Here is a 26,119-nt window from a genome sequence, read left to right as displayed (position 1 = left end):
GAGCTTTTAAAGAAGCCTTGGGCTTATTTGCTCCCTTTCTCCTTCACAGCAACTCTCTCCATATTCTGTCTTGAGGCAAAGCATTGCTTACTGTTTCATCCAGAAGGAATCGTTCTGCAAACAAAGGCAGCAGAGGTGAAGAGGGAGACAGAATCTATGAGCCCAAGGTTCCTTGAAGACTTACTCTTTTGGCATGACATCTGAACCCTGCTTTCACTCATTATATACCCCACACATTTTAAAAATAAGTAATCTAGCTGTTCCTCCCACACTCTTTTGAATTATTATTAATTTAAATTGAAACTTCCACTCCATGCTGTAGTAATGGATACTGAATGTGTCATAAGCCCAGGGAAGAAAGGGGGAAAGAAAAAGGTATCCTGAAAATCAAAACATAGCATTTTTAGACTCTGGAACATCAGTTTCCATGGAAGCCAGAATGATCACATAATGAGCTAAATTATCAGCCCTAGGTGTTTGGCTTATTATAAATGAGGGTGGAAATGATTAATTCATATATGGTATCATTCATACACATTCAACACCAAATGCCATATGGTTTGACTGCTTAGTTTTACATCCTACATCTAAATGGCGGGGGAGAATACTATGATTGTGGATATAATCCCCCATGTGTTACAGAGGGAAGTTATTTACAGACTTCAAAATCAGCATAGCTAAATTTTAAGAGTAGTGCTAGTGGACTCAATGCATTAAAAAGAGGAGTCTATATATATTTGAACTCCCACCATGAAATAAAGAGACCAGATAAAAGAAAATGGATCTAAAGGGCCATTTTTTGATCTATTTATTGAAAGAACTTTTAATAACCTGTAAAGGAAAAATCTGTAAACACATAAAATGTAACTCATGGGTGAATGACCACCTAGTGAGCCTTTTCCCTGGACCAGTTGTTACTCTCTCTGATCACCTCCAAGGACATGTGTGCACCAAAGATCCCGAAGGCCAACCAAAATTCTTTGGCTGTACCTGTCGGCCGATCATAACTGGAAGGCCATCCTGAGGGTGCTCTCTCCCAAACTTCAGGTTTTTAAAGAGTAAGAACCTTCAATCCAGTCCCAAGGGTAGCTCTCATTTTATGAAACCTATAGGAACTCTTGTGGGAGTCCACTGTTCACTCCCTAAGGCGGGAGTACCATGGTGCCTACAATGACTATTTAACTTTTATCATACCTTGAAATCTTATTAATGACTCAAGGAAACCTATTTAAATGATTCCATCCCAAAGCCAATTTCCACACCCATCTGAAACAGTGTGGGATAGGTGAACCCCCCCCCCCCCCACCACCACCACCCATGCAAACTTGGCAGGAGGGGAGATTCCTACCTGGCCCTTGCACAGCTAGTCTATACTCACACTGTCCATAGGGCAGGAGGGTGGGTCACGCTGGCAGAAGGCAAACGAAAGAGGGAAACAGAGCAGCCTCCTCCAACTTGTTGCTCCACCCCCTCACATGTGTGGGCCAACAAACCAGCCAGCCCCAACCAAGTTTGGCCCCTTCATGGGGTCATTCAAACTGCCCCCCTCTTGCAGCTTAAGTTTTGCTTGGCTGTGGGTGAGACATCTGTATATATATACACATATATAAATACGCACATAATCACAGTCTTTTTATCCTTTCAACATTTATAGTGTCATCTACTGCAAATTACTGAACACATAAAGGCTTGTGGCTCAATATATGGACTACAACTCACTAAAAGGCACTAAATATTAAATTTGGAATAAGCTGCATTGTTGTCCTTCTTATCAGTTTCCCAGAGATAATAGTTGACCATTCTCTGGGTTAGATGTGCCTTTCGTCTGATTCAGCATCACAGTCCTTTCACATGACATTGTACACATCACATTACATTATGATTCAGTTTTACTCACCCTTGTTTTGTCCTGTGGAATCCTGGGTTTTAAAGTTTAATGAGGCACTAGAACTCTCTGACTAAGAATTCTAAATTCCTCTTCCTAACATGAAAAATCCAGGATTCTATAGGATTTACAATGCTATAATTGTGCAGATGAAAGCCCCATTTACACTGCCATAGAATGCAGTTTAAAACTGCATTATATGACAGTGTAAATGGGATCCAGAGTAGGATAATGTAGTCCTTAATAGTCAGTTTTGTTTTGTTTTGTTTTGTTTTGTTTTACAAGACCATAAAACTGCACCATAGCATGCAAGCAACCTATGCTGTCAGGTGTAAACAATGCCCCATGTAAAAAATGTCCTGAAGTTTCAGCCACTTACCATGTGGTTTCTGAGGTTTTTACATTTGATATTTACAATTTCGTTTTGGCACTGGGGACTTCTTTATCCCAGGCAATGCAAGATCATGTTGTTCCAAAATTTGACAGATTTGTTTGCATGGTGTCCAGAATACTGAATTCTGTATTTTTACTATTTTGTAGAAGGACATGTCAGTATGCAAAATTCACAGCTATCTGCCTGCCAGCCATGAGCCTCCAAACCCAGCTCCACCTTAAAAACAGTTGCAATATCCCTATATATAAGATATGTAGAGGAGTGACATAAGAATGTAATCTGAAGACTGTGGCCACACACAAAAGTTATTACTGATGAAAAACACATAAACCTGTAGAATGTTAACAAAGAAATCTGTTGAATTTAGGGAAAAATAAAGAAACCCTGAACCAATAAATACAGGAGTGTGTGTGCGTGTGCAGTATGGATATAAATATTACATAATGGTGACCAAGAACATAAGTCTAAATTAGATATTCTCCATTTGCAAAGTTATTTTTTTAGGTTTTTTTCTGGCTCAATCTATATATATAAAATGATAAAGTTGTTTGCGCAGTGACTATAACAACAAAACTAAACATCTCAGAAATACGAAATTTGGCAACACAATGCAAAAGGCTTGCCTCCCGGTTACAACAACTCAACCACACCACAAAACCACAATCCGGACCCACAAAACTCACAACAACGCATCATGCGATAACAACACAACTAAACGCCCCAGAAATACAAAACTTGGCAACACAATGCAAAAACCTTGCCTCCCAGTTGTAACAACACAACCACACCACAAAACCACACAGGACCCACAAAACTCACAACAACGCATTGTGACTATAACAACACAACTAAACGCCCCAGAAATACGAAACTTGGCAACACAACGCAAAAGCCTTCCCTCCAGGTTGTAACAACACAACCACACCACAAAACCACAATCCGGACCCATAAAACTCACAACAACGCATCGTGACTATAACAACACAACTAAACGCCCCAGAAATACGAAACTTGGCACACAACTAAACACCCCAGAAATATAAAACTTGACAACACAACGTAAAAGCCTTGCCTCCCGGTTGTAACAACACAACCACACCACAAAACCACAATCTGGACCCACAAAACTCACAACAATGCATCGTGACTATAACAACACAACTAAACACCCCAGAAATACGAAACTTGGTGCACAACTAAACGCCCCAGAAATACAAAACTTGACAACACAACACAAAAGCCTTTTCTCCCGGTTGTAACAACACAACTACACCACAAAACCACAATCCAGACCCACAAAACTCACAACAACGCATTGTGACTATAACAAATACCAAATTTGACAACACAACTCATCCACCTCCCCAATCCCTACATTCACACTTGGCCTCCAAAAAAACAATTACAATAATAACAATGACAACAACAACAACAATAAGAATCAACACCATCACAGGCAAGAAACAGCCAGGCACTGAGGCTGAGAGGCCAGTCAGTGCTACACTGGGCCTCCAAAAAACAATACAGTAGCATCTAACTTATCCAACCTTCATGACCACAACAACAACAATAATAATAAACACCTACACAGGCAAAACAAAAAAAGGACTATTGTACCACAATAAAAATATAAACCGCACTCAGCAGAATCAGACATTACAACTAACAACAAACCAAAGACAACAGGGATCTCAAGCAATTATCAATCAACACAAAAATTGAAGAAGGTAACAGACTTGAAATACTACTACTAATGTGAGTATAAAGAAGGTCACAGCATAAATACAACCTAATGTAGACTGACCAACACCACCAGACTAAGCCACAGCAACGCGTGGCCGGGCACAGCTAGTCTATATATATAAAAGAGTGATGGAATCCTGGCGACCGACAAAACAACAAAACTAAACACCCCACAACCTCAAAAATTGACAACACAACCCATCATCCACGCCTCTAGGTTGATACAACAAAAAGAAAAGAAAAATAAAGTCCTAATTAGAGGGAGAGGAATAATTGTTTTTATCCAATTGCTGCGACTGAACTTAATGTCAGGGGATAACCTTTACCCTTTACCTTAACTACCACCAGTTCCTCAATACTTTATTTCCCATACCACCATACTTCTCCACAGCAACGCGTGGCCAGGCACAGCTAGTGATTAATAAAATGATTAATAAAACTTCATATCATGATAACTTATTGAACTCTTTATAACATTTTGTGTAATTGTAACTTGTTGCCATCATGAAAAATACTGCTTTGAAATTGGGCCCATCATTTTGAAACACCCTGTATTATGCATCAATGTCAAATCATCTAGACCCTGTTCAGAATGACAGCTTTCTCTAAGACTCACAATCATTACATGGTTTACACCCATACCATCTGTTCAACAAACTCTATATATATATATATATATATATATATATATATATATATATATATATATATATATATATATCTCATTCTGATATATTCCAGTCTTCCCAAAAAGCTCATGTGGTCACAGCCTCTCCAACTTTATAGCAATCTTTGCATAAAAATGAGGGTAAGAATGGGAAAAATCATGTAGACCACTTTCAGCTACAGGAAGTTCATGGAATAAAATTATTCCAAATAATATAAAAGCGGGAGGGATTTTATTATCATACGGAATCTGATGCATTCTAATGCTCTTTTAGAATGCTATATGGTTAACATGTAGGTAACAAGGGACAGTCCTGTGATTTCCAGGACTCTCCTAGCATATGTGTTCCATGCTGTTTTCCAGTCAAACATGATGTTACAGCATTTTGTTTTCAGTCCATTGATATCAACTGGAAGTATATGTGAATTTTGGAAGTGCAAGAAATGTATATTCTACTATTAACCCTGGTGACAGTGCTAATCCACAATATGGTAGAATTCTAGTGAGGTCAGAAAATGCAAGTTCTGACTCAATTCAAAGGTTTTTTTTTTAAATCTTGGTGCCTGAGGGTTAGCGTTAACTGTGGTATAATAACTTGCATGACTGAATGAGCCATCTCAAATTCTGAACTACTCATTAACAGCTGCATTTGTCATCATTTATCACTGTAGACATGAAATGATGGCCACTCATTGTGAACCATCCCTTAAGGCCATATTTATTCAGTATGAAATAGAAATTCACAGCATAAAGAATTCTCTCATAGTATAATATTTTGGGTCAGTTCACAAATAATATAGGGGGGAAAAACTGATCTTATGGTAACATGTCCTAGTCCTATGTAATGATAGACATAGAGAAAGCTTATCTTAGGAAAGTTACACTTTGCATTATAATTCCCTAAATGTTCCAGCAAACCACATGGCAGCAAAAAGCAAATTCTTCCAACTTTAGGGCATAAGTCAGCTATTTATCCAATTGAAGTGCTACAGCAGAAACTGAAAACCAAGCAATATATTTAATATCTACTAGTTCTGAAGTGAAGTACACATGTTAACAGGCTGGAAAAAAATGATACATTCCAACCAGAAAATATGAGCAACAGGGCAGGCTTACTTATAACAACTTTACCCTTAGATGCTTCTGGGTGCCATTCTTTTCAAAGCAACAAGACTCCAGAAGGAAGCACTAGGTTCATGACTTCATCATAATGACTATTTCAGAAGATAAATCAGAGAAAGAGCAGTGCTACCTGCAGTCACCCTGAAACTGTTTTAGCAAGAGTCATGAAACTCCATAGCATGACTGGTGTGACTCTCAGGGTAATGTAAAAGGGATGGGGTGGGGGATGGTAATTCTGAAGGCTTATTTTACAAGAACTTCCCTTCTTGCCAATAAATAATTGTTTCAAATACATTATGCTGGACTCGTATGTCAATTGTCATATTTCCCACAACCGTTTAAGGTGTGTAACTAATGGAGATCAATACTGACATCCTGAACCCAAGTTCTTCATGCATGGTTACATCTATATATATAAAAAATGCAATGTCAGGACGCACATAACTAAAATACCATGGGACAAAACCACTCCAAATTTCGCCACAATACACCTAACAATCTAATGTGTGACTATCACTCAAACCCCCCCCCCCCCCCCAGAACCCAGAAAGGACTTAAAACCCCCCAAAAGCAAGAACATGTTACAGTGCATATGTGAAAAAGACTGTCCTGGCCCCGCCCCCTCCTACGTGAGAGAAAAAACACTGAATAACATTGCAGCTTCAAAGCTTTGCTGCTTCCTACCTAGGGGGATCCTTTGTTGGTCAGCTTGAATAGCACTGAATAGACTTGCAGCTTCAAAGGCTGGCAGCCAGCTTGAATAGCACCGAATAGTCTTGCAGCTTCAAAGCCTGGCTACTTCCTACCTGGGGGAATCCTTTGTTGGCCCACTTGAGTAGCACTGAAGAATCTTGCAGCATCAAACCCTGGCTGCTTCCTACCTAGGGGAATTCCTTGAATACCACTGAATAGCCTTGCAGCTACAAAGCCTGGCTGCTTCCTACCAAGTAGAATCCTTTCTTGGCCAGCTTGTATAGCACTGAATAACCTTGCAGCTTCAAAGCCTGGTGACCTGCTTGAATAGCACTGAATAGCTTCTACATCATCACTGACAAAGGAACAACAAGAAATATTGTTTATCAAGTATTAAAAAAATAACATATATTAAATACCAGCACTTTCTCGTTACTTTATTTTCCATATCACCACAGCAACTCGTGGCTGGGCATGGCTAGTTTTTCCTATAAAGTTATGCCATTGCAGAGAAAGATATTTTCTTCTCTGGCCATACTGAAAGTAAAATGAAATGATACAGTAGGTATTGTATGATCCCTTTGTCCACAGACTTTATGCAGATCATTTCACTTACCCATGCTCCAAAACAATGTCACTGTATAATATTATGTGATTGTAGATCCTCTAGTGTAATTATATGGTATTCTTCCAACCCACGTATAGTAAAAATATAATGTTCACTATTATCTGTGGTTTCAGCTATCCACTGAGAGATTTTGGAACATATCCTTCACTGATATGGGGGTCATACTACATACATGTCATTTCTCTTGTTGGGGAGGATGCAGTTTTTTCTTCTTGCCTGGAAACAGGAAGGTACTTTCTCTTTAACATCAAGAGCTGTTCACATGGAAGAATATTTTTTGTGCAAATTGCTAAACTATAATCACCACTGCTGACTTGTAGGAAAATTAAAAATTAGAAGCAGCAGATGAGTTTGCATCTTTTTGATCAATCTTCCTGTCCTCCTTTGCTTGCTATGTATGTGTCTGTGTGTGGGCACATGCACAAAGAGAGTATGTATAACCTCCAATAAAAATAAATATGCTCATTGCCTCCTTCTCACACTGGAGAAAGAAAATCTTGTAGGTCTTAAACTCTTGACAGGTTATGTCAGTGTGTCAAGACAGTTCTTCTCCTAGAGAATGAGTACTTCAACAAGATTTCATCACACTCCTACTGTACAGTCATGTAAAAGACTGTGCAATAAAGTTAAAGACAAAGACAATTTGTTTCTAATAGGTATGTCATTTCATGGAAATAGAATCAGGAAGAGGCTGTCATTTCATGGAAACAGAATAAAAAAGAAAAAGAGAGCAAGAAAGCAAGAAGTATCAAAACAAAACAAATATTTCCAAGATTGACATTACTCTAAGACAGCATTAAATTTTGGAGAAGAAGCCCCTCCAGATATGGGTTTATCATTTATTTATTTATTTACAGCCTTTATATTCCATCCTTCTCACCCCGAAGGGGACTCAGGGCAGATCACATTGCACACATAAAAGCAAACATTCAATGCCATGGCATAGAACAGAGACAGAGACAAGACGCAGGCACCGGGCTGGCCTCGAACTCATGACCTCTTGGTCAGAGTGATTTTTTGATTTGTTGCAGCTGGCTTGCTTTCCAGCCTGTGCCACAGCCCGGTCCTAATCATGAAGTACAAATAATTAAATAAAGGAGCATTTCAGGATATAGATATTGGCCCATCCAAACAGGGTCTATAATACAGGAGCTCCCGCAGTTTTACCGGAGATGTCTAAATCACCATCTTTGACCCGAGTCTAATCCAATATGGGCCCTGTGGGGATCGCCCCCTTGATAGTCCTGGTCCACACAGCACTTTCAAGTTTTCCAGGCTGAATTAGCCCAGAAAATCCAGAGAGCTGTAACCCCCTCACCAAAAACCCTTTAAAACAATTTCTTAAAAATAAATTAACTTACCTGGCCGCTATTAACGTGCTGCTGGAGTCCTCCTGGTGCATTGAAATGAGGCTCCAGGGGAAGTGGGGGGGGGGGGTGAGGAGGGAAATTGCTCCTCACCCTAATTTCTCCTGGTGCATCATTTCTATTCGCCAGGAGGACTCCGGCAGCATGTTAATGGTGGCCGGGTAAGTTATTTTATTTTAAAGGTTTTTAAAAGCGTTTTTGTGGAGGAGGTTAGAGTGTCTGCATGTTCTCCTGGAAGGTTCTGGGAGGGCATCTAAGACACCCACTGCCAAAAGCATGGGCTTTGTGACCTGGTGTGATAACAGAAGCCCCCCCCCCCCCAAAAAAAAAAAATCCCTGTGTCAGCATGGATTTCTTCCCTGTGTGGAACTGGCCTATGTGTCCTGAGAAGTGTGCACATGCCAAGAAATTTGAGCTATCAATTTAGTGATGCTGCTGTGATGCATTAAGGTACACTTTGCAATTTCTATTCAAAAATGTACAAATGCTTGTCCTTTGTCTTGCTCGGGAGTCTGTCTGTTTAGTAACTTTGAGACCCCAAATACCCTTTTACTGCCAGCTTAAAAAAATAGGATCTTCTATTTGGTGTTCTTATCTGGGTGAAGATGGCTAGGATCAAACCTTTTTGTAGAAATAATAGATCCTCTAGAAGAGAATGGGAGAAAATCATTGTTCCTATTTGCCATGTTTTGAGAACTGTAGGGGAGGCTCTGCTTTTTGTCCTGCCCCACTTTCAAATAAATGTGATGGGAACATGGAGAGGGCCTTTTCAGCATCTGATTCCAGGCTCTGGAGCTCCCTTTGCAGGGAAACTAGCCTGGCACTCTCCTAACCATCTTTCTACAAAGTATGGCAAACCCCTCAGTTTTGCTTCTAGTGAGAATTCAACCTTGATTTGTTCTAAGATCAATTCATGTTCATTTTTTTCAGTCCATAGTATCATCAAACTTCCCCTCATCATGACATTTTCAATGCGATGATTTTCTTCTTGCCAGATTTCTTCACTGCGCAGCTTTTACAACTATACTTTTCATTTGCATAGAAGAGAAATGTATGAAGTAGAACTGAAATGGTCCAGTGTGGGCTACATGTTAAAAACAGCCTATCACATTTTTCATGAACATCAATTGACCATAAAAAGACAATTTGACTTGTATCCAACATCTTTTGCAATGTATGTAAAGCAGTGCAGCTGCAGGTTCATGATGTGAACTATGTGAAGAGCAAATACAATTACTTTCAGCTTTTTAAAAGTCTAGAGCTTTTGAGAAATATTTCTCCAGTTGAACAATGGATAGAAACAGTGTTTATAATAAGAAAAACGTGGGCAGAAATATATAAAATGGAAAAAATGCACATAAAACTGCATGTCACTTTTATGTAGTCCTTTTATCAAAGAATGTTATCCTGATACAGAACAAGCCAAAATTGTACTTCCAAATTTTCAAACACTGTAAACATGGAATCTGTGAACAAGTTTACCCATTTTTTTTATTTTTGCATGTCTATTAAATATTAGATTCCTAGGTTTTAATAGTAAGTGTAGAAGCCAACTTAATCAAGGTAAGATTTGAAATTAATCAATAGCTCTGCCCTTTTTCGAAACATTTTAGTGTCAGGATAGTTTCAGAGGGTGGCAGGTGGTATTTTGTAGAGGTCATTAATTTTAAAGTACTTTTTTAAAATCAGAAGTATGCCCTCTCTTTAAAAGAGCAGCTGGGATGTCATAAAATATATAGGCATTTTATGTTTTGCTTTCCTAATATGATAAAACGATCATCATAATATATTCAAATATCTATAATAAACATGATGATGAAACAGATTGGGTAAAATTAATTTGAATTCTGGAAAAAGTAAAAAATGTATACAAACAATGGAACTGTAATTGGAGTTTCCCCGGGACATGGAGTGTCAGAAGTGTGAACTCTGTTAAGAGATTATAACAACAAATCTTTATGTCTAGAGCATTTAACTGTAATTTGCATTGGAGAAGAATGACCTAGCATCACCATGAGTGTTTTCTGCAAACTCCACAAAGGAAAGAAGTAATTCTAACAGAGCTTATTGGACAAAGCAATTGTTCTTGTTCTATATCTTGCTAAAAGCTATGTCAATGCAAATAGTTTTGCCCTACATACTTCTCCAGCATTTCAGATGCTTAAAAAAACCTTGAATGCACTGTAATAAAAAACTATACTTTTCTCATAAGCAAAGGATTCTTATGTTTTGACATAGCACCTCTTCTTATGTTGATTGTATTTTGATGTCAAGTGAAGATCAAACCTACCCTTATCTCAACTTTCTAAGATTTTTCTTATCCAGCAATTACAAGTTCAATCATTGTTTTCCATTTTTATATTGGTCCTGTTTTGCACTCTGTCAAAACTAAAAGAAGCTGTGATTATTCTCTACTTGTATATTGAATTAAGAGAGCTTCTTAATATGCAGGTTGCACTTGTTTATTTCAAATGAATCCTAATTAAAAAATAGAAGTGAAAATGTGTACAACCAGTATAGACATATTTCCGTATGATCCTTTCTCCAAAGGAGAAGCAACATGAATTGAGGTTCCTTTCTTAGGCATAGGGTAGAAAAAAAAATAGACATAGGCCACTTTGAGAACGTTCCCCATGTTTTTTCATTATCCAACACTGAAATCTTTCAAATCTTGAGGCTGGTGAGCTTTTTAGTTTGGCTCTTTAAAAGTAAGTACAAGCAGCCCCCAAGTTTCAAACATCTTATTTACATATGACTCCTAGTTACTAAGGAGGTGGGAGGGGAGACAACAGGAAGTGATAGGGAATCTATCTCTCTAAAAAGAAATTCACTCCTGTAAGAGTTATTCTGGGGAAAAGGTATCTTCACTGAAGCTTTATCACCAATCCTTTTTTCCACGACTACCCAAAGTTTTCAAAACTCAGTTGTCACAGGGACAGAAAGTTAGATGAAATCTTAACAGTGGCACAGACAGCAAAACAAACACTACAGAGGTGTTACCCTTCCCTATGCTATATGTGTGACTTACATATTACAGTAGAGTCTCACTTAGAATCATAGAATAGTAGAGTTGGAAGAGACCTCATGGGCCATCCAGTCCAACCCCCTGCCAAGAAGCAGGAAATCGCATTCAAAGCACCCCCGACAGATGGCCATCCAGCCTCTGCTTAAAAGCCTCCAAGGAAGGAGCCTCCACCACAGCCTGGGGGAGAGAGTTCCACTGTCGAACAGCCCTCACAGTGAGAAAGTTCTTCCTGATGTTCAGGTGGAATCTCCTTTCCTGTAGTTTGAAGCCATTGTTCCGTGTCCTAGTCTGCAGGGCAGCAGAAAACAAGCTTGCTCCCTCCTCCCTATGACTTCCCTTCACGTATTTGTACATGGCTATCATGTCTCCTCTCAGCCTTCTCTTCTGCAGGCTAAGCATGCCAAGCTCTTTAAGCCGCTCCTCATAGGGCTTGTTCTCCAGACCCTTAATCATTTTAGTCGCCCTCCTCTGGACGCTTTCCAGCTTGTCAACATCTCCCTTCAACAGTGGTGCCCAGAATTGGACGCAGTATTCCAGGTGTGGTCTGACCAAGGCAGAATAGAGGGGGAGCATGACTTCCCTGGATCTAGACGCTATTCCCCTATTGATGCAGGCCAGAATCCCGTTGGCTTTTTTAGCTGCTGCATCACATTGTTGGCTCATGTTTAACTTGTTGTCCACGAGGACTCCAAGGTCTTTTTCGCACACACTGCTGTCAAGCCAGGCATCACCCATTCTGTATCTTTGATTTCCATTTTTTCGCCGAAATGAAGTATCTTGCATTTGTCCCTGTTGAACTTCATTTTGTTAGTTTCGGCCCATCTCTCTAGTCTGTCAAGATCGTTTTGAATTCTGCTCCTGTCTTCTGGAGTGTTGGCTATCCCTCCCAGTTTTGTGTCGTCTGCAAACTTGATGATCGTGCCTTCTAACCCTTCGTCTAAGTCGTTAATAAAGATGTTGAACAGAACCGGGCCCAGGACGGAGCCCTGCGGCACTCCACTTGTCACTTCTTTCCATGATGAAGATGACGCATTGGTGAGCACCCTTTGGGTTCATTCGCTTAGCCAATTGCAGATCCACCTAACCGTAGTTTTGTCTAGCCCACATTTTACTAGTTTATTTGCCAGAAGGTCGTGGGGGACTTTGTCGAAGGCCTTACTGAAATCTAGGTAGGCTACATCCACAGCATTCCCTGTATCGACCCAACTTATCCAACACTCGCTTATCCAACATTCTGGATTATCCAACACATTTTTGTAGTCAATGTTTTCAATACATCGTAATATTTTGGTGCTAAATTTGTAAATACAGTAATTACAACATAACATTACTGCATATTGAATGACTTTTTCTGTCAAATTTGTTGTATAAGATGATGTTTTGGTGCTTAATTTGTAAAATCATAACCTAATTTGATGTGTAATAGGCTTTTCCTTAATCCCTCCTTATTATCCAACATATTCGCTTATCCAATGTTCTGCCGGCCTATTTATGTTGGATAAGTGAGACTCTACTGTAATTCAACTTCAGAACAAACCTATTGAACCTATTTTGTTCATAACACAGTGACCGTCAGTAGTGTCATGCTAGTGATTCCTGAGTTCCCATCTCACTTTAATATTCTGCAGGAAGCTTTATCCCCAAATCAAAACTGCATTTAATATGACAGACTGGATTTGATTTCCAGTGTTGATATTAGCAACAACAACAGTAGCACCAGAGGTAGTAGTTTATTTACTACATTCATAACATGAAACATAAGATCACAGCCTTGATAAAACCAATTATGAAGACTGACAGACAACGGACTAAGTAATCACAGCAGGTCTAAAATATATAACACTTCTTTCACACCTGCACAGTGGAAAAGATATTAGTCCCCATTAAAAAGAATTCCGCAATACATTCTGAAAAGACTGGCCAGGAAACAGACCCATGAGAGAGTAGATTAAATGGTCTCTAATCCCCTGTTAATAACTGCAGGGGAAAACACATGGATAACTGTTTCCACCCGAGTGTGATCACAGAACAACACCTGTCTTTAAAGAGATCTCTAACAGTCATTATGTATGTTGCATGGTGATGCAGTAAGTTGGGAATCACTTAAGGCCCAATCAGCAATACTGGTTGGCTCTCAGGGTGGACATGAGACTATGGTCTCCTCTCTGTTTTCCTCTAGAAAAACATAAAAGTGGGTAGAAGGAAACATTGGGCATCACTACTGCTGATTTCATCAGGAAATGAAGCCATCCTCTGCATGGCTGTCAGGCACCCCCTAGTAGACTCAAGAAAAAGCTTCATGAGAACCACCACACCTCGTAACGTTCTCCCAGCAACAGCAAGAGTATCCCTCTGGGCAGCTAAATCAGCCAATCCCAATTGGATGGCCCCCCATGAGGGTCTGCCTCTAGGGCCAAACCATGAATGGGCAACTTGGAAGTACATGAACAGACTCAGAAGTAGAGTGGGCAGATCAAAAGACAACCTGGCCAAATGGCACTACCTAAAAGAATCCTCCACCTTGTGTGCCTGCAGAGCAGAACAGACAACTCTGCATTTGTATGCTTGTCCGCAATGTCCTGCCTCATGTACAGAAGAAGAATTGTTTGAGGCTACAGACAATGCGGTCGCTGTTGCCCGTTTTTGGTCAAAATATATTTAGTCTCTTGTGCTCCTTCTATTTTTATCAATTTTATACTAATTTATGCAATGCTTTTGACACAAAATAAATAAATAATTTCATCAGGAGATGAAACCCAAGGTAGATGAGCTCTAGAAGACTAGGCCACACAAAAAGAAGCCTCAAAAGTCATGGAGTGAAGAACATTCGAAGCCTCAGATAAGAATACAACAAGCAAGGCGAGAAATAAACCAGCACTTAAGATCAATCAAAGTATGTAATTTCCTAATGATGGAATCACCACCAGGTGGCACAATAAAAGCTTACTGGTGTTGTTTGAGTTTTATTGATATGTGGATTAGGTGCAAAAATACTGGGTGGGTACTGTATGTTGAGGAGGAGCACAGGAAGGCATCTTTCAGCCAAGTCCATGTGCAGCACTGTCATAGAGGTGGTGCCTAGGATGCTTGTCAAGGTCTCTCTTATGTGGCATAGCAGTGCTTCTATGGACTCTTACAATTATATGGTACCTAGGCTACACTCTTTCTTTCATTTTAATTACTAGCTGTGCCCGGCCACGCGTTGCTGTGGCATTTTCTGGTGGTGTTGGTGAGAAATTGTTGAGGTAGTGGTGGTATTGAATGTCTGTTGTATGGTTGTCTTTATGTTTAGTATGCACACTGAAGTGGATTATATGGCAGTGCGGAGTCAAGATAATCCAGTTCAAAGCAGATAATATAAGATTCTAAATGGGCTATATAGCTGTGTGGAAGGGTCTTGAGTCTACACTGCCATATAATTCAGTTAAAATCTGATAATCTGTGGAAGAGGCCTAAGTGAGGCCTAACTGTGCCTGTCCCCTGGACTGAGTAGGTTGCTAGGAGACCAAGTGGGCGGAGCTTAGCCTTCTAACTGGCAGCAATTGGATAAAAACTATTATTCCTCTCCCTGTAATTAGGACTTTTTCTTTTCTTTTTGTTGTATCAACCTAGAGCCATGAATGATGTGTTGTGTTGTCAAATTTTAAGGTTGGGGGTCCTGTAGTTTTGTTGTTTTGTCCGCTGCCCTGATGCCATCATTCTTTTATATATATAGATTTATTTACAGTATTTATATTCCGTCCTTCTCACCTCAAAGGGGACTCAGGGGAGATCACATTGCACACATAAAGGCAAACATTCAATGCCATAACATAGAACAGAGACGAGACGCAGGCACAGGCAGGCCTCGAACTCATGACCTCTTGGTCAGAGTGATTTGTTGCAGCTGGCTGCTAATCAGCCTGTACCACAGCTCGGCGCATTAATCTAGATGAATCGTGGATTCAAACGGCCAGATTTAGACTGGATTCACACTGCCATATAATCCAGTTTCAGAATGCAGATAAAGAGCACTGAACTGAATTATATGAGTCTACACTGTCATATAATCCAGTTCAATGCAGTTAGTCTGCATTCTGAAACTGGATTATATAGAGTGTAGATCCAGCCTTAGATGTTCTTCCTTTCCACAGCAGCTCCTCAAAACAAAGTGAGCAGTCTTTTGATATCAACCTGCTATCCTTCCCATACTTTGGAGTAAGTGAAGACAGGATCTAAACCCACACCCTTAAACAGGTTACACAATCATACAGGAATTGAGCTTGATATGGTGATGGTGTTTCTCTCAAGTACTGGCATCTCACCTGGTACATTCACAGTTCTCTTACCCTTGGAATAGTGACACGATACCAGGCCTGTAGCGAGGAGGGGCGGGTTTAGGGGTTCAACCCCCCCCCCCCGAAATTTTTCAGGTTATAAAAAAACCTGGTTTACTCATGAATTTTAACTGGTTAACCAAATCCCCATGCTATATCTATGAGACGCAAAACATTAAGAGTCCCTCCAGGCACTATCTCAAGCAGATATTGACAGGTTTGTAGTGGGGGTGGGGGGTGCTAGGGGTTCAACCCCCCCCCTCGAAATTTTTTTCTGGCTACGGCCCTGCATGATACAACTACTCTATCATTGCCCCCTGCAAGAGGGATGCCTCTGTTGCCCTGCTTACCATGGTGTATTTTGATTTTGCATCCATTGACATGCTATGTAAGGGCAAAACAGGAAGTATTGGGCTATAGTGGTCAGAATGCTGTGTTCCTCTTCAAAGGACAAAGTTTTGCTTTCAAACATACATGCCTGAGATTGCTAGTAGCAGCAGTGCACAGCTGAAGGGGTAAATCACACATCTAGTTCTAAAAACCTCCGTCTTACCTTCAGATAAGCAGCCTCCAGTGGCCTAGGGGATAAAAACCTCATGACTTGAAGGTTGGGTTGCTGACCTGAAAGCTGCCAGGTTCGAATCCCACCCGGGGAGAGTGTGGATGAGCTCCCTCTATCAGCTCCAGCTCCATGTGGGGACATGAGAGAAGCCTCCCACAAGGATGATAAAACATCAAAACATCCAGGCGTCCCCTGGGTAACGTCCTTGCAGACGGCCAATTCTCTCACTCCAGAAGCAACTCCAGTTGCTCCTGACACGGAAAAAAAAAAAAACCTTCAGGTATTAGTTTGAAAAAACACTGGAGGTAAATTTAGGATCATTTCTTATCTGCACTGCCCTAAATGAATTTTTATTAAGGACTCCTTTGCTCACTGACTCACATATCATTTGGGATTAACACTGCTTGGCTTTGCAGAGTTCATGTCCTTGTGGCCAGTGGCATCGCTAGAATTGGTTTCACCATAACCTGGAGCTAACTGAGAATCCACACAGTCTTGAGTTATGGGAAATTAGTCCTCTCCATCATCCTGGAGAGCCCAGCTGGTGACTTCTTCTACCAATGATGGGCAAGCAAGAAAAAAGGCACAGACCTCTCCTTCGCTGCCCACTGCTGGCTGAGCAGCAGGCATCTCTTCTGTTAGCTTTCATTTGAAAAACGCTGCATGATTGGTCCAGTGCCTGGGAGAAAAGGAGATCAGATTGCTGCCTCCTCTGGTCACCTGGATCAGTTGAGGGCCAAGGATATAATAATTTTGGTGTCACCTGGTGCAGTTATTAATGGCACCTGCACTCATTTAGATAAAATAACAGCAAGCTCCATACAAAATGGATCAAAACCTGAAACACCACCATAAAGCCAGGAGCCCCAGTGGCGCAATGGCTTAAACCCTTGTGCCGGCAGGACTGTTGACCCACAGGTCGGCAGTTCAAATCTGGGGAGAGCGGGTGAGCTTCCTCTGTCAGCTCCAGCTCCCCATGCGGGGACATGAGAGAAGCCTCCCACAGGATTGTAAAACATTAAATATCCAGGTATCCCCTAGGCAACGTCCTTGCCGATGGCCAATTCTCTCACACCAGAAGTGACTTGCAGTTTCTCAGGTTGCTCCTGACATGAAAAAAACCACCATAAAAACTGTTTTGCATATTAATATAGGTTTTAGTATAAAGTCTTATACAAATCAGTACATAATTATATATTCTAAAGCAAATCATATGATATAAAAAGTGGGTTTGGGAGGTATCTGAAATAATTGCTGGACTAGAATCAGAAATACATTAAAGTCTTCATTTCAGTGTCATTATAACACACTAACTCTTTAAGGAAACATGGATTTAGAATAAACAAAGACCTTAAATTACAGCATAGATGACACTGGCTTAACCTCTGTGGTTACTTACTCAAGCTGTTGGTCCTCAGAGACTGAGACATGGTTTTAGCCAATTAGATTCCAGATTTTAGTTTGATGTTATTGAATTGTTTAAAATGATTTCAAAGTCATTTTATTGAAAGAACCCTACCTGAGATATTCAGATATATGCAAGAGTAGAAATCATTCAATCGAATGAATAAATAACCCTGTTTGAGTTGTGGCCTAAAATTACTATGTAGCGAGTAAAGTTGCTGTAATATGGGAATGACATATTTCCTATAATGGTCAACACACAGTATGACTCAAGCATTCTGCATCAGATGAATTTTCAAAACAGTCCTCAAATGCAGCTCTACACAGACCATACTGCAGGACTTATCATAAAATGTAATGGTGGTATTGTTACTATGGCAGAAGAAACACCATTAGTGTGCTGATTCTTGAAGAAATAGCAATAAAGATTGTAAGATCTCTATTTTGCTACTAGAAAAAGTAATCTTTAGAGCTGAAACAGATAGAATGACACATATTTAAAAGATTTTATCACACTTGCTTTTTCCTAATTTCTGCTACTAACTCTAAGTAAGGTGATTCTTAAATCAGAGTCCTTTTTCTTCTACTGGAACGGACCAATAAAGCTTTATCACTATAGCAACTAAACTAATTGCTCTAGTACCGGTTTCTCCTTCAACCATTGGGTGGAGCCACTGTCCCTAAATATACGCCAAATATTTAGGGAACAAAGCCATCATATTATAATCCTTGGAGATACAGATAGCAGCTATAATTTCACTAAATTAAAGAAAATGTATCCTTCTAATTAAGGATGTGTTAATCTAAATTGTTTTTTGAATAAGACTTTCATGAGATAAACTGAGCCTTATCGGCTGCATCTTCTCAGCTAAGCACATTAACATCCTGAAAAGGAACTTATTTTAAAAATGAATCAAAGAGAAAAGAATATTTAAAAAATCAATGATGTCTCAATTATATTAAGAAGTTACTTCAATCCTTGTCAAACCTTCATTTATCCATTAAATAAAGCTGAATTTAGAATCTTCCTTTGTTGTATTTTAACTGCTATGTTTTTTACTCAAGTGATCATTAAAAAAAAAACCAAAACACAAGTATATTTTTATAGATGCACACAAAAACTATATAAGAAGTTGGAAATCACTGGAATTTCTTAATAATCAAAAACAGAAAAGTATGAACTAATTGCAAATCCTTAAACATTTTGAGTTAAATGCATTCACAGCAAATTCTTTGTTTTGGTTCTTTAAAGAAATGCATTGTCTTTGAAGATGTGTAGTATCCAATGAAAAGTGATAAGGTTTTATGGAAGATATATTAAGACACCTTTTCCTTAGCCATCACTTTTACTGTTCTTCTCAGATAAAGATAAGTCACTGGAAGTTCTTCAAACACTAATAGTTAGGTGACATGTACATTATACTTTTATATTCCAAAGTTGTACAATCAGCTATTAAGGCACAGCAGAAGATAGGGTTTTTCTTAAAATGGAATGTTTTGAATCGCCTGGTGTTTGTTCAGAATTAAATGGTATAAAACACACACACACCATTGATTAGGACATGCTTTCAAATAAGTACCTCTAGTTAGGAACTGCTAATTTAAAAGCATGCTTTGTGTGCAGTTGAAAAAGATAGTCAAGTAAAACAAATGCCATGAAAACAAGAATTCTCTTTTTCCATGTTCAACATGCTATCTAAATGCAAATTCAAGGAATATAATTAACCCTAAGAAGTATATTATGGTGGCTGGAATGTATTATTCTGCCAGTGCGTATGAAAGTCTTGGCTTTAAGAAACATGTTAGCAGCCACATTTAATATATGATTCACCCAAGACTTGTAAACAGTGTGATTTAAACGTATTGCAAGCTTATCTTAACAGTCTGTGGTCTATATTTATAGAACACAAGAACACTCAGGTTTCCAATCCTATGTTCACTTACTAGAAAGGAAGCCTTGCTAAATTGGTGCCACTTACTTTCAGAGTCCCACCGGAGTGCATCATTGGTTTCACACAAAAATGTATGCTTTTGAGTATTCTCAACATTTAGACCTAGGGATTCAGCTGAGCCAAAACACCTTCTTAAATAAAGACAATTCAATTCATATGACAATAGATTTGCTCTTTCAGAATTTTGACAACTGCTTCACAGACACCACTGAATAAAAATTCCAAGTGTTGTGAAGCACATTAACATATTCACTAAGCACTGCAGCTCATTTGAGTTTCCTTTACAGTACTGGATGAGAAATAGTATACAGTGTGTAAGAGAGTGAAAGGGTGCAGAACAGATGAGCATGTTGGATAAAAACAAGAGCATTTGTATTTTTAATCACCTAAACATGGGTTGCAGCTGAACAAGAACATGCAGTTCTTGATCTTGAAGAAGTATCCCGCTGATTTACATGTGCTCAGGAAGTTTTACAACAAACACAAATTTAAAATATCAAATAGATTACAATTTATTTATTTATTTATTAAGTGGGCTCAGGTGGCAGTCTTCTTCACATGAGAAGAAATCCCACTGAGCAAAATGAAATTCTAGGTATCTATGCAGAGGATTGCACTGTAAAAACTAAATAAGTGAGCAATGACATGAGTTTCTGAAGCTTGGAGTTTTATTACTCCATGATGAACCAAATATCCAGTTATTTATCTATATTAAACTTGCATTGATCAGTGTCTAAGCCAAAAACAAACAGGATCGTAGGAACAGAATAATATATTCAGAACAGAGAAAACATATAGGATAATATATTTAAAACATATACACAAGTACACAATCTTTGCAAATAGTACTTTCTTCACTCATTTTTTTAATTTTGAAGTGCTTTCTTATGATTTGAGTTCTTTTTGTTATTCCAGCATTGTGTTACTTATCTGACAGCTTTGCTTGAGTATTGCTTCTCTTAAATGATATGGAGGAATCTGTTTATTATTGAGATAATTGTTCCCAGCAATGGAATATTTTTCTTAAGAAAATATACCCCTGTGGTCAAAATGGATATTATCAAGAAATTGATGGTATTGTGTGTATATTTTGATATTCTATTATGTTGTAAGTTTTGATGATAGTAAAACAAAACCCCATAATTGATCAGTGCTGTAGAAGTTTAGACTATGAGCTGGATAATAAAGAAAGCCCCATCCAGTTCAATGGGAGTTTATTTACTATAGTCCTTAATACCTTAAGCATGGAATATTTTACATAATTAATTCTACACTCAAAGTGCACCAATATCGGTGAACACACCACAGAGTACATTCAGATAATCAGAATACAGTCATTCCACATCCCTATTTACGGTGTAACACAAATTAGGTAAAATGAGTTAAAAGCACTAATAATGGTCCTTTCATGGAAGAAACAGTAGTAAAAGAATTTGTGTTTTCTCCTGTTGTGGCTCTATATCCAGGTGATAAACTTGACATATGCTAGGTTATAAATCCATCTAAGGAATTTCATCTGACTTCATGGCATCAGAGCTGCCACAGGATCAAGTTGTTCTGCCACTCAAAGGAAATCAGCACCTTTGTCTTTATATGAAGGATTGAGAGTTGGAGAAAGACAAGTAAAAGTAGAGAGAGAACTGAAGACCAATAAAACAAAACACACTTCCAGATACAAGCTGTAAATAAAGCACAGGTTGAGCATCCTTTATCTGAACTTCCAAAATCCCGCAAAATGGGTGGCTAGGGGAGTGACATATTTCCTTTCTGATGGTTCAATGTGCATAAACTTTGCTTCATGCACAAAATTATTAAAAACACTGAGTATAAAATTACATGTACATGAAACACAAATAAATTTTGTGTTTGGACTCGAGTCCCATCTCCAAGGGCCCTTCCACACAGGCATATAACCCAGAATATCAAGCATATAATCCCCAATATCTGCTTTGAACTGGGTTATCTGAAGCACCTTTCACACAGCTGTATAAAATCCCACATTATTTGCTTTGAACAGGATTATATGGCAGTGTGGACTCATTTAACCCAGTTGAAAGCAGATATCGTGGATTATCTGCCTTGATATTCTGGGTTATATGGATGTGTGCAAGGGTCCTGAGTTCAATGTGGATTTTATACAGCTGTGTGGAAGGGGTCCAAGATGTCTCATTACATACGAATATGCAAACAAAGTTAGAATCATAGGGTTAGAAGAGACCTCATTAGCCATCCAATCCAACCCCGTGTCATGCAGGAAAAGCACAATCAAAGCATCTAAGACAGATGTTGTCCCAGGGCCCTTCCACACAGCTGAATAAAATCCCACATTATCTGCTTTGAACAGGATTATATTGCAATGTGGACTCAGATAACCAAGTTCAAAGCATATACTGTGGGATTTTCTGCCTCAATATTCAATATTCTGGGTTATGGCTGTGTGCCATATAACTCAGTTCAAAGCAGATATTTTGGACTTTTCTGCCTCGATATTCTGGGTTATACGGCTGTGTGGAAGGGCGCTAGGTCCACACTGCCATATAACCCAGTTCAAAGCAGATATTGTAGGCTTTTCTGCCTTAGTATTCTGGGTTATATGGCTGTGTGGAAGAACCCTAGGTCCACTCTGCCATATAATCCAGTTAAAAACAGATATTATGGGTGTTTCTGCATCTCTGAGTTATATGGCTATGTGGTCCACACTGCCATATAACCCAGTTCAAAGTAGATGTGGGTTTTTCTGCCTTGATATTCTGGGTTATATGGCTGTGCAGAAAAGTTCTAGATCCACACTCCATATAACTCAGTTCAACGTAGATATTGTGGTCTTTTCTGCCTTGATATTCTATGGCTGTGCGGAAGAGCCCTAAGTCCACACTGCCATATAACACAGTTCAAAGCATATACAGCTGTGTGGAAGGGGGCTCAGCCTCCAAAGAAGGAGCCTCCACCAGACTCCGAGGCAGTGAGTTCCACTGTTGAATAGCTGTTATGGTCTGGAAGTTCTTCTGAATCTCAGGACCCTTCCACACAGCCATATAACCCAGACTATCAAGGCAGATTATCCACAATATCTGCTTTGAACTGGATTATCTGAGTCCGCACTGGCATATAACCCAGTTCAAAGCAGAAAATGTGGGATTTTATTTAGCTGTGTGGAAGGGGACTCAGTGTTGTTATTCCATAATAAACAAAAATATAATCTGAAACACGTCAGCTCTTAGAGATACAATAGAGTCTCACTTATCCAACACTCGCTTATCCAACGTTCTGGATTATCCAACGCATTTTTGTAGTCAATGTTTTCAATATATCGTGATATTTTGGTGCTAAATTCATAAATACAGTAATTACTACATAGCATTACTGCGTATTGAACTACTTTTTCTGCCAAATTTGTTGTCTAACATGATGTTTTGGTGCTTAATTTGTAAAATCATAACCTAATTTGATGTTTAATAGGCTTTTCCTTAATGCCTCCTTATTATCCAACATATTTGCTTATCCAACATTCTGCCGGCCCATTTATGTTGGATAAGTGAGACTCTACTGTAAAAGCTAGTATATAGTTGATAAAATTAGACAACCTGAACAAACAAGCATTAAAAACAACTGGATTCTCCTCTGCCTTCTCTCTGGAAGAAACACCAGACTCTCCAAGTCCTTGAGGCACTTTTGCTAAAGGCTCTTTTTGCACTAACATGTCAGAATCGTTGGACAACATGGCCCTTCAAGCCCAAAGTGTCCCCCACCTCCTCTTCCATCCCACACACACACAAAACCCCACCAACTTCGATAAGGAGCATGGCTTTGGCATGTGGCAAAGGAGGGACTTACTGCAGTAAGCGATGAGGAGGCCAACCAAGATCATAACTGCCCAGAAAGTCGAGGAGGCACTCGGCAAAGCACTGGCATCCTTCCCGCTGCTTCTCTTGGGAGAGGGAGCCATTGAAAAGCACGGAGTCCCCAGAGCAGGAAAAAAGATCAATAACAATAATAATAAACACACACACAAGCAGACGGAGGGGTTTCAGGCCAGTCTCAGCACCCAGATCCAGCCCTTCTTGGGAAAAGCCTCCTTCTGCCCCTGAGAGGCAGACATCCTTCGGGGCTGCCTCGGTCTCAGCATCCAGCGGGCGGCATCTTCAGCCGCATCCTTTTACAGCAGCCTGGCGTTCTTCTCTTCGTCCTCTGACAGAGATTCATTGGGAACTCAAAGAACCAAATCCAGAACTTGGCTTTGACAAAAATTAGGATTCATTTCAAAAGCCAGAAACAGAAGAGATGGATGCCGAGGGGTGTCAACCTGTTGGGGACATTCCTGAGGGGACATTCTAGCTGTTGTAACTCCAAGCTCACTCCGCGAAGCTGAGCCGAAAAAAGACCAACCGAGGCTTGGGAAGGGAAGGGCCGAGCCCACTTTGGGCTCCACAAGCCCTCGCTGCGTCGCCAAGGCAAACTTGGAGGCCTCTCACAGAGAAGCCTGTCATTTAAACCCGCTGGGGTTTCCTGGCCGGGCGAAAAGGGTTCCCGCCGTTTTCGGGGCTCTTGAAGGAAGAAGCCCACTGCTGGTGCTGCTCCTCTGCGCAGCGCTTGCCTTCTCTGGCGCGTCGGAGCCTGAGCCGCCTCGTCAGTGTTAACCCTTTCCGGCACTTCATTCCTTCACTCGCCTGATTTCCTCGCCTTTCCCAAACGTCAGGATGCCAATTGCTTCCCCCTCGCTTGTCATTTGGGGGAAGAAGGCTTGGCAAAGGGATGCTGCTCAGTTGCTCATCTGACAGTCTATCCGGAGTGGCCCTGAAGGGGACAAACTCGAGGCAAGTTAAACATGGAAGGGAGGGTTTTAAAGGCAGCGTTTGAATCACAGCCACTTCGGTTCTGAAAGGAAAGGAAAGCAAAGCAACGAGACTGGGGCTACACTGCCATAAGTCTGAACTATCTGCTCTGTGTAGAGCAGTGGCAGGGCCAGTCGGAGATAAATTTAAATATTAAGCAGGGGTGCTGAAAAGCGCCCCCCGCCGGCCCCGCCTCCTGCGCCCTGGCCCCGCCTCCCACCCAGCGTGCCCTGGCCCCACCTCCCACGCTGCATGGGAGGAGGGGCCAGGGCATGCTGGGTGGGAGGCGGGGCCAGGGTTGGCCCCGCCTCCCATGCTATATGCCCTGGCCCCGCCTCCCCGGGCGGCGAAAGAAGGAGGCTAAATTTAAGCCTCCCTCTTTCCAACCCTGGCCGCGCCTCCCACGCTGCGTGGGAGGCGGAGCCAGGGCAAATAGCATGGGAGGCGAGGCCAACCCTGGCCCCGCCTCCCACCCAGCGTGCCCTAGCCCCACCTCCCACGCTGCGTGGGAGGAGGGGCCAGGGCATGCTGGGTGGGAGGCGGGGCCAGGGTTGGCCCCGCCTCCCATGCTATATGCCCTGGCCCCGCCTCCCCGGGCAGCGAAAGAAGGAGGCTAAATTTAAATATTAAGCAGGGGTGCTGAAAAGCGCCCCCCGCTGGCCCCGCCTCCTGCGCCCTGGCCCTGCCTCCCACCCAGCGTGCCCTGGCCCCGCCTCCCATGCTGTGTGGGAGGTGGGGCCAGGGCACGCTGGAGGCGGGGCCAGGGTTGGCCCCGCCTCCCATGCTATTTGCCCTGGCTCCGCCTCCCACGCAGCGTGGGAGGCGCGGCCAGGGTTGGAAAGAGGGAGGCTTCGCCACCCGGGGAGGGGAGGAGGGATCCCCTCCTCCCCTCCCTGGGCGGCGAAAGAAGGAGGCTAAATTTAAATATTAAGCAGGGGTGCTGAAAAGCGCCCCCCGCCGGCCCCGCCTCCTGAGCCCTGGCCCTGCCTCCCACCCAGCTTGCCCTGGCCCCGCCTCCCACGCTGCATGGGAGGCGGGGCCAGGGCACACTGGGTGGGAGACGGGGCCAGGGTTGGCCCCGCCTCCCATGCTATTCGCCCTGGACCCGCCTCCCACGCAGCGTGGGAGGCGCGGCCAGGGTTGGAAAGAGGGAGGCTTCGCCGCAAGGGGAGGGGAGGAGAGGATCCCTCCTCCCCTTCCCGGGCGGCGAAAGAGGAAGCCACAAGGCCAGGGCGCACTGGTCGGGCGGCGGGGCACCTTCAGAGCGGTGCCCCGCCTCCCGCCCAGCCTGACGGTGCTCCCCGGGACCTGCGCCCGAGGCGGCGGCGTCACGTGGCCTCTATCGTGGGGCCAGCCCTGAGCAGTGGTTCTCAACCTTCCTAGGGCCCTTCCACACAACGCTATTTCCCAGAATATTAAGGCAAAAACCCCCACATTATCTGAGTGTGGGACTCTGGGTTTTTTGCCTTAATATTCTGGGATTAAGGGTTGTGTGGAAGGGCCCCAAATGTCCTGACCCGTTAATACAG

The 26,119-nt window shown here is 41.4% G+C and overlaps 1 protein-coding gene across 7 annotated transcripts in view; it reads right to left on the bottom strand.

Annotated features, from left to right (window-relative positions):
* The window catches only part of tafa5 (TAFA chemokine like family member 5), a 504,871-nt gene extending 480,315 nt beyond the window's left edge, over window positions 1–24,556 (bottom strand). For 2 of the 7 annotated variants that reach the window (XM_062982243.1, XM_008111263.3), the window contains exon 1: window positions 23,593–24,553. In XM_062982243.1, the coding sequence (XP_062838313.1) occupies window positions 23,593–23,704 (112 nt within the window). In that variant the 5' untranslated portion in view covers window positions 23,705–24,553. Of the gene's footprint in view, window positions 1–23,592 lie in introns of all 7 variants that reach the window. The other 5 variants (XR_506421.3, XR_010006657.1, XR_010006658.1 and 2 more) reach the window with 5 other exon arrangements.
* Window positions 24,557–26,119: the final 1,563 nt, after the last annotated feature.

This window comes from Anolis carolinensis, chromosome 5 (genome assembly GCF_035594765.1).
Source record: "Anolis carolinensis isolate JA03-04 chromosome 5, rAnoCar3.1.pri, whole genome shotgun sequence".
Lineage (NCBI taxonomy): Eukaryota > Metazoa > Chordata > Lepidosauria > Squamata > Dactyloidae > Anolis > Anolis carolinensis.
The sequence above is the reverse complement of the archived record's forward strand: the minus strand, read 5'-3'. Positions and strand labels throughout refer to the sequence as shown.